The sequence below is a fragment of the Solanum tuberosum genome, unplaced genomic scaffold, assembly GCF_000226075.1.
Source record: "Solanum tuberosum cultivar DM 1-3 516 R44 unplaced genomic scaffold, SolTub_3.0 scf00422, whole genome shotgun sequence".
Taxonomy (NCBI): domain Eukaryota; kingdom Viridiplantae; phylum Streptophyta; class Magnoliopsida; order Solanales; family Solanaceae; genus Solanum; species Solanum tuberosum.
The window spans coordinates 272,852-286,483 of NW_006239341.1; the positions used below are offsets into that span (position 1 = coordinate 272,852).

The following is a 13,632-nucleotide window of genomic DNA, read 5'->3' on the forward strand; positions in this document are numbered from 1 at the left end:
TATATCACACAATTTGGCTGTTGGATTCGCGTGTTTTTTTGTTTAAGAATTGGATAGTTAAAGTGCCTACTTGTGCACTATGAAAGTTAGAGGTCATACTTAAAATTTGAAGCCAAATTTAGGGTCCAATTTATGTATTATGCCACATTTTTATGTCAACTTTATAATAGATTTTCACACATGTGAGTAAAACTACTAACACATTTTCCTTTGACAATAGTATTGTGGATTGATCAAAATATACAAAAAATTTGAAGGAATATATTTACCTTTGATCTCTCTGTTATAATTTTTTAAGAGCTTAGTATGTCCTTTATTCCTAATTGGCACACCATAGCTCTTGATATAAATTGTGTCAATTAGACAAATCTTATCATTCATAAGGAACATCAAAGGAAACTTCAACTTCAAGTTCACAATAGCAAGGAAATTATAGAGAGTTAATAGAAATAACATTCGAAAAAACAACAATGCATAAGGAAAATTATATAAAAGAGAAAGTATCTAGTTTTATTTGTGTATAATATTTTTGTGCATTACATCCTAACATTATTTATTAGGGAGTCAATTCTACATGCTTTTCTAATTATCTGTCAATACATTTAGTATATCATGTAACATCACTATCACAGTATCACTATAGATTTCCTAACCAATGTCATTTCTTCTATGCTAAAATTCTTTAGGATCATATCCTTTATTCAAAATTTGCTAATGTTATAGTTGGTTTGCTGCTCTGGTTCAGCAATTCTGCTATTAAAAGACTATAATTTTATATTTAATACTTCAATTAGCTTTTCATTAACCAGGACACTAAGGAATTGTGAGTAAGTCTTAAATATAAAGAAAAAATCTACAGATTAACTAATAACCTCCTAAACATGCAAGAACATTAAGAAGTAGATAACCAAAAGATTTTACTCCTAAATTGTGCAAGCTTTAGCATATCAAATAAACAATTTCCTTTATTGCCACACCCTTGAACTATAAACCTTGTTATCAATGATGTTAAAGATATAATATCTCTCTCAGGACTTGAATCGAACATATTGCACACTTAGTATGTGAAGATATGGTGTAATCTCATAAGCGGAATCTAGAGAGGATGGTGTGTACACAGTCTTACCCTTAGTATATGAAGGTACATAGTCTTTTTTCCTTCGGACCCTATTTAAATATATAATTACAAATTGTGAAAAAAATGAAATCATAAGTGCAATTGTTATTTAAAAAAAAAAACCCAACAAGGCAACAACCACCCAAACATAGAAGCACATAGAAGAACCATAATGTCACGACCCAACCCACCGGGCCGTGCGGGCACCCACTCTAACACCTAAGTAGGAGAACCCTCATATCCCAATAATTAAAACATGCAGAAAGTGACGAAAAATAGAAATAAAATAGTAAGGACCTTTAACAAATTTTTAGTTAAGACTTGTAAAGTAATTAGCACCCCCAAAGATCTAGTCTAAACAGGTACAAGAGCTACTAAGAGAAAAATCTGGACAATATAATAAATGACACAGCTCCCACCATGCGGAAGGAAAATAGAAGCTACTGGAGATTTTCTTCGTCTTCACCTAATGAAACATCACCGACCCTGCATCCAGACTATGCCAAAAGACATAGCAATAGTAGTATCAGTACAAAACACACATACTGGTAGGCATCATCGGTCAACCCGACGTCCACCACATAATACAAGAAACCAACTAGTAAAAACATGTCTTAACATCCATCGCTTCTCCACCTTTACCCTCTCTCCAAAATACCTCAGAATTACACTAGCACTCTTACCACCAACTACTTCCCAGTCAACCTACTTACTAGGTTCTTGATCACCGCCTAGCCATTCTAACACGTAGAAAAACCCACAACACGCACTACAACAATTCCAACTAACCACCCACGACATTCCCTTTACTTTCTCTCTAAGTTGCCTTGTCCTTGCCACATAGCACATTACAACAAGCTTTCAAACTACCAACCAAGAATTTCTTCCTCCAAGGTGAAATCCACCTAAGTAACTACATCACGTACACTACCCCCACTTCTCACCCTTACAACACACAGACAACTCTTACTTTCGACTATTTTGACCCTTGAACCCCTTACCTTCCCAATTCATTCGTCAACACGATACGCAATAAGTTCACTCGGCACTAAAGAGTAATCAGATATAGGAACTCATAACCATATAACCACTCCGGGGAATTTCCATATCATTTATCATTACAAACCACGTTCAATTTCACGATTCTCAATTATCACAATTATATCACGTCATTGGTCCTCTCATGGAACTCAAACCCAAACTGTTAGCATACCAGAACGTGGTACCCGATCCAATGATTATGTCAGAACGTGGCAACCGATCCAAGTTAGTGTGATCCATTAAACAAGCCACAATCACAACCACGAAGTACATTCTCAATAATCATACAATCAAGTCATGATTCAAGGCATTCATCATTCATATATCCTCATTTACAATTTATGTGATCACCAATGCAACATTTGCATACATACATGAATCATAATGAAACAAAAACAAACATACATCACACAATCATAGGATCACAACCATCACCTAACCCTAACCCTAGGATGAGGTATTTCCCTTTTCATGATACACATCCTATACAATTGCTAGAATCACAACATAATCACCCCTGAGTTTGGTGCATGAATTCTACTAGCGATTTACATTATACTACGCAGCGAGCACATATTACAACTACTAAATTAGTAAAATCTAGCCTACCTGGGCGCCAAGCAGCCTCACGGAGTTTTGGTCTTCGATCCTTGTTTCTGGAACTCGTGACAGTGATCTTGATCGAAACTCTGCAATCCATTGACATCCTTATGCTAGAAATCTCTCTCTCCATCTTTCCCAAGCTTGGAGCAGCTTTTTGGGGGTTTCTAGGGTGTTTTACGACTAATTTAGGTATTTTAGGGAGAAGGAGGAAATAAGATTTCGCATTATTTACATTTTGTCTCTCCTATCCCGCTCTGGCGACTACTTATCCCGTTGTGGCGCTGCCGCCCTAGAGGCATCTGGCCCGCCTTGGCGGGACAGTGGCCTAGAATTTCCTGAATTTCCGTTTTTCCTAAACAACGACGGTTCGGATCGTTACACATAACATAGAGAAGATGGAATAAAAGAGGAGCTTAATAAGCTCAAGCAACTCATCCAAACTACCTTGTAATGAGACAATGAAATGGAATTAAGAAGAATAACCTTAAAGGAGAAATGATATGTATAGTCACTTACAATCCAAGGACATTTGTTGCTCATCAAAAGTCATTAAACCTGTAAAAAGAAAACCTTCGAGTATAGCAAATGAGATTACTATTTTCAACAGTCAAGGGAACACAGTTCGGCGTTACAGTTGTAGTAAACATAGAATGTAGGTAACAAATTGTAGCAATGAAGTGGAAATTTGATCATCACTTATTGTTCAAACATATAATCTTATAGCAGTCAACAAAGAGAAAAATAGGATTATTAAAAAGCAAAAATTGATATCCTAATAAATGAAATATCATGACCATCAATATGAATTTAAGGTTTTTTTTTTTTTGCTTAATTCATGTTTGATTTAGAATTTTCACATCCATATGTGTTATTTTATCACCGAAGATTTTCACAATTCCAAGAATGCCCCTATTCGTTTATATCACATTTCCAGCCCAAAGTACAATTCGTCTTATCACATTTCCAGCCCAAAGTACAATTTTTGGAAGCTTTGTTCGTCATCTATCAAGCCAAAACTTGATGAACACTTTCAAGCTAGATGCATAGCTATTTCTATTTTCAAACATGAATAAGCAAACTATAGCCACCATTATTGGTCATTTTTTTCAAGAGTTGGATGCATTAGGAGGGAAAATTGGGGGAGATGGGGAAGAAAAACTTACTTTAGCTAATGAATACATCAATAGGGAAGAGAAATTTGAGGCGAAACAGAGATTCCAAATGTAGATGGCAGATTATAGAGTAGAGAAGAGTCTCAGAGCATATGGAAGATTGTGGAGACTATTGAAGAGGTAAAGGCGGATACATAGCAATATTTTCACTAAAACTAATGGTAAAATTACCTATTTACTCTTGTTCGTCCTTTAAAAGTCTCACTTCTATATAAGTCACTAAAACTAATGGTAAAATTACCTATTTATCCTTGTTCATCCTTTAAAAGTCTCACTTCTATATAAGGGTAATATAATATATTAATTAATTAGTGACACCTTATTACAAATTAGTGGTCGCTTTTTTGTTCTTCCTAATGTGGAACATATAGAGAACGCAAAATTGTCATATTAATTTTCTTCTTTTATTATTTTCTCTTATTTTATCTAATAAAGCGCAAACAAAAAGATCCACAACAATTTTTAAATGGGGAAACATCAATGCATTGTCTTCAGTGCAAGAACTAGAAATTTCACGAATGATATCTAAAAATCACATTGGTAAAAAATAATAATTTAACGAACGAATGCACCAACATTTTGTAAATCAAACTACGTAACATTAATAATTATTTTTTTGATAAAAATATATTACCAAAATTTTCCAATTTAGCTTGAATTTTCATGTTTATTTAATATGAAGTGAACATACAAAAAAAAAAGAAGAGAAAATAAAGTTTAGGATGAAATTATTTTTATACTTCAAAATTTCACCAACCTCTGATGACTTGACAACGAGACATGAAAAATAAAGAGTAGAATCAAAAAAGTTTTTTTAAAGAAAATTCTATATGAAGTCTTTTTCACTTTTAATAACTTTATAAAAAAATAGAGTTTTCTTATCAACTTTAAATTGAATAATTACTTTTAAATTTTATTTAAAATTTTAATGAAAAGAAAAAAATCAAAAGTTAAATCGATTTAATTTTTAATTGGCTACTAAATTTTTAATTCTTAAGTTGCAAGTCTTTAATTGAAGTTATTTTTATGAGGAATTTTCACATATAGTCATTCAAAAATAAATTAATTATGATCCATAGCTATAGTTGCCTATTACGATTTGTAGCTATATGTTAGAGGGAGGAGAGAGGTGAGCAAAATTGGGAGGGGGAGGAGAGAGGCGAGCGAGCGAGGGCAAAGAGTGGAGAGAGGCGGATTGTATATGTATACCTCTCAAATTGTATATGTATAGTTGTCGTATAATTGTATATATGTAATTGGTTTACATATGTATTTGTATATCTGGCGGGGATATTGTGAGAGGGAGGAGAAAGGTGAGCGAGATTAGGAGAGGGAGGAGAGAGGTGAGCGAGAGAGGGCAGAGAGTGGAGAGAGTCGAACTGTATATGTATATCTGTCAGATAATTGTAAATATATAACTGATATAAATATGTATTTTTATATCTGGCGAGCGAGTTTGAGAGAGGAAGAAGAGAGGCGAGTGAAATTGGGAGATAGAGCAGAGAGACGAGCGAGAAAGGGCTAAGAGTGGAGAGAGACTAATTGTAGTTGTATATCTGTCATATAATTGTGTGTGAGAGAGAGAGATTTGTGTGTGTGATTTGTATTTGTATATATAAAAAAGAGGACAAGTGACGTAATTACAGCTAAAATTAAGCTGTGAGCCGTAATTAATTCAAACTATAGTTATGTTAGCTAATTAACTAGTATATATTTACTTTTCCGCGTAATTTTTCCTGTTTTAATAGATAATATTATTTTTGAATTACCTAAAAAAAAGGAAAATTATGCAGTTAAACAAACTTATACTACCTAATTACTCATCAAAGCTATAGTTTCTATAATTACCACTCGTGATTAACATTAACCATTAATTACATGGGCTGACTTCGAGTTTGTATAATTAGTCACGTTTGTATAATTCGCCACATTTGTATTATTCGCCACTAACAATTCTTCGCTTGATTTGTATTTATATACGATGGTTTGTATTTGTATATAACGATGTTTTCCTTTGATTTTTCGATTTTGTCACCATATACATACAATCTTCTTGTGTATAACTTTTTAAAATTTGTATAAACATGTAGTTTTCGAATTTTGTATAATATAATTTATTTAATGTAATTTGTATAATATAATTTGTATAATTGTTTAAAGTTCATATGTTTATGTTTGTATCAATTCGTCATTTTTTATCATATTTGTAAAAATTCAGACTTTATATTACTCAATTATGTAAAAATACGCGAATTATACAAACGTACCTGCGAATTATACAAATTATTACCCTCTCTCGCTCGCCTCTCTCCTCCCTCTCCCAATCTTGCTCACCAGATAATACAAATACATATGTATAATATACAATTATCTAATCGATATACATATACAATTCACCTCTCTCCCACTATCTGCCCTCTCTCGCTTGCCTCTCTCCTCCCTCTCCCAATCTTGCTCACCAGATAATACAAATACATATGTATAATATACAATTATCTAATCGATATACATATACAATTCACCTCTCTCCCACTATCTGCCCTCTCTCGCTTGCCTCTCTCCTCCCTCTCCCAATCTCGCTCACCACTCTTTTCCCTATAACATATAACTACAAATCGTAATTAATAAACTATAGCTTTGGAGTGTAATTAGATTATTTTTGAGTGACTATACGTAAAAGTTCCCCAAAAGAAAAATAACAACTTTTATTAACTATGATTGAGAAATTAAGTAGAAAAAATCTTTTAAATTAGCCTATTATTAAACCCAAACCCCTTAAACCCTTCTTCTAACCAGCATAACCAAATTTCTGCCCCTCTTTTCTCCTTCAACACACACAAATTCATCAGCATGGGTTTCTTCGATCTCAACATACCCTACTATGAATCCGATAGAAACATCGTTACAGATAAAAAACCCCTAAAGACCATACGTCTCAAGCTCATAATCAAGGCTATGGAATTGGGTTACACAGGAATCGCATACAATCGTACTTTCAGAGGTGTAATGTCGGAATCGGATCGTTGTTGTATCCCTTTATTCCCTCTTTCTTCTGTTTTGAAACTTGCACCTTCACTTTCCTCAGCTGTAGAGTTCCACAGAAAACTCTTAAATGTACCCGTTTCAGCCCCTTTTCGGCAGTATACGCGTTTGACGGTGGTAGTTGATAGTTCGTCTCAGGCTTCAGCTCTTAATTCTGGAAATCCTATTCTGAAAAGCTATGATATTGTTGCCGTGAGACCCCTCAATCAGCAGGCGTTTGAACAGGCTTGCCAGGTTTCTGAGGTTTGTTGAATACTCACTTCGACTCAATTTAAGTGTGTTAGTTTGATTGAGCAAGGAATTTAGGAAATAAAGATACATTTTTGAATCTTGAAGATGGGTGTAGTCCTTTAAACTTGTCTGGCAGAAAGTTGAAATTGGAAAACTTACAGTAATAGGAATTTCTCTATTTGTGCTGAGATGAAGTATTGAATATTTACGGAATGTTAGTGTATTACGTATGAGTTAGAGGTCTATATACTGTTGCTTTTATCATGGAGCAGCTATTAGAAAAAAAGGACGATGCGAACTTTATATGTTAACAATCATTTTTGTCTCTATTTCCTTGAAGACTTCAGATGTTGCATTTATGCATGTCTTATACACTAGTTGTTTCTGTGCTTACCTTTTTCTTTTCAACTTTTAGGTGGACATAATTGCTATTGATTTCTCGGATAAGTTGCCATTTAGGTTGAAGCAATCTATGGTTAAAGCTGCAATTCAGGTGTGCCGTTTATTAATGTAATATTCATATTCATGATGCGAATCCTCGTCTATGTGCACTTAATGAAATATCGGGATAATATACTATTGATAAAGTGAAAAAAGAGCAGAGACAAAAAACACCAGGGTGATTCTTCCCATTTGTCTTAGCCTTGGTGGACAGAGTTACCTGTTGCTAGTGGGAGGAGACAGGTATCCCATGGAATTAGTCTAGGTGCGCGAAAGATGGCCGAGACACCATGGTCATCATAAAAAATAGGAAGTCTGAATGAGTCCAACATTGTTAGAGTTGTGGTGGGTCACTAGTGGACAAGGGCCCGATGCTTTTGAAGAAAGATTGTTCAAATAACATATGTTTGAATCTTTGGAGCTCTGATTAGAATGAAACAATCATCTTTAATATAAACATGTAATAGACAAAGGTAGTGCTGAACTACAACTATTTTCATTTATTTAGTTTGGATAGAATGGTTGAAGAGGATTGGACTTGTGGGAGTAAAAATTGGGTTCTCAATATATTTTTGATTTCTACTAAACTTTGGTTATAAAGAATATTATGTGTTCTCCTAAAAGGGAGTACTATTAAGTGAAATAAAAAGTAAAACTGGAAAGTCTTTCCCTTGATTTTATACCTATTTAGGACACAAAAAAAAAGAGAAGAAAGTCATTCCCTAGCTTATATTCTGATGACCCCCTTGCTTATATTCTGATGACCAGTGATTCTGCTTTTGGTTTATTTTGCCTTCGTTAGGTGGACAATGCGTTATGTAACTTGGTCTTATAAGATCCAAACGTATGAGCAAAGCTGCAAAGGTTATTGCAGATCACAGTTTGCAAATATTTGGAAGATTTATCTTAGCCAAGGACCTGCTGGATGCATGTCTTTTGAGACTCATACACGATACAAACATTTCAATACTTGAAACCGAACATGCATCATGTCATTAACATGATAAATGATTTATATGTATGGATATTATACAGAAGGGATGTAGAACAGGTGGTTTAAGCTCCTCGATCTTGTAGTATAAAAAGAAAGATAGCGATTACCAGATTGAGAACTTCTCATGCACATATCATCCAAAGCATGCTCCTTAATAATACTAATAATTGTCTACTTGCGCCTTTGTGATTTTTGTTTGTCATGGTATTTCCTCTTTTAGCTGGTCCTAACTTATATGGGACTGAGGGGTAGTTATGATATTATTTGTTTCATCATTCGGTCATTAAATATGCTTGAGGTGATCAATCTTACTGAGGTAAACATATTGCAGAGGTTTTCTTAATTTAGCTTGTGATATTTGATTATTAAGTATTGAAACTAGGTTAGGAATAAACATGGTGCAAGCAATTGGATCTCCAGACTTAAGGAGCTATATGCTGATGAATTGTCATTCTTGCAAGTAAAACTCCTTGGAAAGAGATATCTATGTTCATTTGGCTTGTATTTGATTCCCTTAAAAGATAGTTAGGTTTCATTTCTGTCCAGGGCTTTTGGTATGCTAAATATTAACCACTAAGATGTGCAAATCATAACTTTCTAACTGAAACTAATTCGTTGAAGGAACTTCTTAATGTGGAGGAAAAAATGAATGGCATCCAAAGATGGTGTATGCTCAAAGTTAGCTGAACCACATCTTTAGCTGTTTATGGTTTTCTGGATGATTGAGAGTTTTGATTTCTTTTTATTGCAGCGTGGAGTATATTTTGAGATTAATTACTCAAGTCTTATTTTGGATGCCCAAATGAGAAGGCAAACTATATCTAATGCTAAGGTGAGTCTGGGAAATTCTGGTTTTGTTCTTTTGTATTTGGTTTTAGTAGTTGGTATAGTATGGTTTTAAGAGAAGACATGAAATCCTCCTGATAATAAGTAAAACAGTTTTCTACAGTGGTAACCTCTAACTAGGGGTTTTCTACCTTATAAAAAATAAAAAATAAATCAAGCTTCATGTTGAATTCGTAGGAACTATTGCATGTTCTCTAATATGCGTTAAGAGTTATCAAGCCTAATTGGTCTACATTTTCACTTTCTTTTTTCTTTTACGCCTACACCAAGTAATCCTCAATCCGAATCTACTTGCAGTTGGCCATGTGAATCCTCACTGTCCATTTTGTTCCTTTCTTTTTTCATTAATGAAGATAAATTAGTAGTCCACAGGTCCTTTCTTATATGTGAAGCACCTATACCAAATTAAAAAAATGGCTTTTGAACATTTCCCGACTTATGGTAGTTTGCATCACAGCTTCTGTTTTCCTTATCTATAGTGAAACCAAATGTATATTCTCTTTCTCGCCTTCTATGCACTCCACCTCATGTACCTTATCGCATAAGCAATTCTACCCTCTCTAGCTAGACAATTTTCTTAATAAAAAATGGAAGTCTTTACTTTGAAGTATAAGCCATTTCCTTTTTGTGTGTCCTTGCCTTTACTGGAAATTTTTATTTGAATTTGGTTGTATCTAAAGGCAGTTGGCATTCTTAAATGATTATGAGGCTTTCTTCTTAGATTTCTCGACACTAAATACTATACATACATTGTGACTTTATTCTCTGTCGTTCATGGATTTTAACATAATACCTGGGCAACAGTATTCTGCTAACCTGGCTAGGACCCAAAAATAGTGAAATTGTACGAAGTACATTGCATATTCTACAAGTTAAGCATAGAGCAAAGACATTGACAGTCACTAATTCATATAGAACTCAAAATGTAGGAAAATACTGTTAAATGAAATAGAAATCTTATAGCAGATCATCAACCTCATGATCCAGCATTGAGGTAATAGTTCTTACTTGCATGTTATGTTACATGAGCATTTAATAAAGCTTCTTAACAAGAACCATGGCTCCTCGTAGCATGCTCTTTTCTAGTATAAGGTGATACTAGGCTGACCTTTTGGCAGGGATTTTCTCAATTCACAAATATAACACATTCAACCTAATTTAAGACTTATGATTTGTATTTTCTTACTATCTTTGGTGTCTAGAATAATGTCAAATCTAATCTGATCTAATTGCTAAATATCCAGTTGCTGGTGGATTGGACTCGAGGAAAGAATCTTCTTTTCTCCAGTGCTGCTCCTTCTGTAACCGAACTTAGAGGGCCTTGTGATGTAGCGAATTTGGCATCTTTGCTCGGTCTCCAACTGGAACGTGCTAAAGCAGCGCTTTCCAAAAATTGTAGGTAACTTACAGAAATTACTTCATTTTTTTGAGTTACCAGCACTTTTGCATGATGGATTTTGAAGTATTCTATCCTTTGGCAGAACTGTTATAACTAATGCTTTAAGGAAAAAATGTTACCACAAGGAGGCAATTAAGGTTGAACCAATAACATCGGGCATCAAGGAACCTGAATTTGATGATTGGCTCAACAAATGGGATCCTATCTCTAGTGGTGAGGGTGATTTGCTGTTAGACGACATTAAGAAATCTTTTTCTGTCTCCAGAAATGTACCAAAAGAAGTGAAGCCCATCGACTTTAGTTCGACTGTGAATAACCTGCCTGCACATGGGCTCCAGATTAAAGATTTGATATCTTCAACAGTGTTGGGGCAGGTTCCTGTGGATGCTATTACTGAATTAGCAGGTGTTCAGGTGGATGAGATGACTCTTCCAAGTTCTGGGATATCACAACAACCAGGTGGTGTCAATTTTCTGCCTGTAGAATGTTCAATTCTAGAAGATGATACGGATAAAAACCAACAGGGTTCTGGTTCTGAAAAAGTTAGGGTGCCACGTTTGTCCATTGCTCCTCTAAATGATGCTGCTAGTTTGGATAAAGAAGAGGAAAACGGTAGGATTGATAATGAGGATATACAATTTACAATGAAGTTAGATATAAAAGATACATCTGGGACCAAAATGCATGATTCGCAAACAGAAACTAGTCCAGTTAGTTGTGAAGGGAATGCTGTCTTGCTAGATGGTGTGACAATCCACACCTGCAGAAGAGATATGGAAGTCAGAGAAAATAGTATGATTGACAATGAGGAAATGAAAATTACAGGTAAGTTACACGTGCAGGATACTTCTTCTGTGAACATAATACATGATTTTCAACTTGGAACTTATTCAGCTAGTAGTGATGGAGCCTTGCCAGAGAGTGCAGCAAACTATACTTGCAGAACAGATTCTGAAGTCACTCTTTCTGCTAGTTCTTCCTTTGCGGATGTTACACTTTCAAAGGATGAGACTTTCACTGGTTCAAATGTTCAGCAGCTTGGGATCTCAGGTAGCTTCCACATAGATTCCCATGATCAAAATGGTGCAGATGGTGTAGCCTTGATTGAGGCACGAGTTAACAATCCAACTGTGAAAGAACAATTTAGGGAGATGAGGTATCATTCTACTACCTTACCTGCTGGATCATCCAACAGTGAGCATAGCAATCCAATGGAAGTGGATAATGATTATTTAGGTGCTGAGAAGGTGCCAAGCAAAGATGTTACAGAGGGAGAACTGAACCACACTGGTGATAGTGCTGGACTAAGTCATCAGATCCTGGGTGGATCTTTGTCAGGTATGACTCTATTAGTTTTGTGAGTGACTGTCCAACACTCCAAATTCACTTCCTCAGGGTAAATTGACTTATTTTTCATTTGGTCTTGAACACCAATAGCTATTCTCAAACATATTTTAAATTATTATTTTGAAAAAATGATATTTAATTAAATTGCATCTATGTGAGTCCTGAAAAACACCAACCAGGTCAAACGAAACGGAGCATAAGTTTTGAAGTGGACAGCATAGTTGTTATCTTCATGGACGATTTATTTACTGATATAACATTCAGAAAACCATTCATTTCTCTTTTCCCTCTATCTTCATGGTCTCAGTTGCAAAAGTTCTTTTCTTGCTAGTATCAGCATATGTTGAATCCAGTAGCTTTTACTTAGACCCTGTATTTATATTAGGATTCATTAATTTGTATAAATATTAATTGTGAAACCAGTTACTAAAACGAGTTATCGGTTCAATGGCAAGTTCAGAACCCATAAACTTATCCTATCTCTGCCTTTGGTTGGGTAAGCTATTTCTGTCTTTGAGTCACCTGTTAGTGTTTATTGGTTACCATTAGCATTTGATACCCTGCATTGGTGCAAATCTGTTATTACCTCCTTACGATTGGATGCCCTTTTGGTGGGGATGGTTGGAAACTTTCAAGTTCAATTGCTCTGCATAGTGTCCTTTCCTTCAGATAATTAGTCATATTTATCTTGTATTGTTCTGTTCTTCTGATGAATTTTCCTTTTAGTTTCTGCCTAAAGCATATGTTTAATGTTTCCATCCATCCTTTGCAGGGAATATGAAACGTAGGACATCTTATCGGCCTTCTTTGTTTCCTTTCAAACGCTTGTTGACTCGTAGGCCTTCCACTTTCAGAGGCTGAATCAGCTTACAACTTTGTGAGGTTTGTCTGGTTGTTTATTTAAGTCAATTGACAAGTGTAATACCATTAAAGAAGAAATTATACGTTTAATTCTCTTCTGCTGTTTGTTCCATGCATAATAGCCTCTTGGATTCTTTATGGCTCATTATTCTAACTTTACTGTTGTAATATAGGTCTATTCTTTGTGTGTTGTGCATCTTATTATGTACATTATATGCACCCGGAATATTGTATTGCTCATTAAATATTATATCTATCAGCAGGATTAATCAAAATCCTTTCATAGCACCTATTGTACTTGGCTAGTTAGTTCCAGTTATATAGATTAGATTTGATATGCATGTGGTAAGTCAATACTTAAAACTACTTTGATCTAGAAAAGTTGATCAGTTTGATTAAGTTTATATCAGGCAGTGGAACAAGAAAGCGTTTTCCTCCTGTCTATGGTGTCTTTATATGTTGTCGCTATCGCCCTTGTCAATTGCCCCTTATTGATGATGGGAGTCCACTTCCAACACTTAAGATTAACATTTCACCA

General features: G+C 34.8%; 1 protein-coding gene across 3 annotated transcripts; it reads left to right on the forward strand.

Moving 5' to 3' along the window:
- The first annotated feature begins 6,701 nt into the window (after positions 1-6,701).
- Positions 6,702-13,379, forward strand: LOC102585350 (uncharacterized). 3 transcript variants are annotated; one of them, XM_006362776.2, is made up of 7 exons: positions 6,703-7,218; positions 7,622-7,699; positions 9,393-9,473; positions 10,732-10,886; positions 10,969-11,711; positions 11,805-12,224; positions 13,006-13,379. In XM_006362776.2, exons 1-7 carry the CDS (start codon positions 6,784-6,786, stop codon positions 13,092-13,094), a joined length of 2,001 nt encoding a protein of 666 aa, XP_006362838.1. In that variant the 5' UTR covers positions 6,703-6,783; the 3' UTR covers positions 13,095-13,379. The 3 variants fall into 3 exon arrangements, with proteins under 3 accessions (XP_015158682.1, XP_006362838.1, XP_006362837.1); XM_015303196.1 differs by lacking the exon at positions 13,006-13,379 and having other exon boundaries at positions 6,702-7,218; positions 11,788-12,037; XM_006362775.2 differs by having other exon boundaries at positions 10,969-12,224.
- The last annotated feature ends 253 nt before the right edge of the window (positions 13,380-13,632 follow it).

Coding starts and splice junctions, on each gene's coding strand:
- LOC102585350 (XM_006362775.2), top strand. CDS start 6,784: ATGGGTTTCTTCGATCTCAACATACCCTACTATGAATCCGATAGAAAC. Junction 7,219..7,621: donor AGGCTTGCCAGGTTTCTGAG/GTTTGTTGAATA, acceptor TTCAACTTTTAG/GTGGACATAATTGCTATTGA. Junction 7,700..9,392: donor TGGTTAAAGCTGCAATTCAG/GTGTGCCGTTTA, acceptor TTTTTATTGCAG/CGTGGAGTATATTTTGAGAT.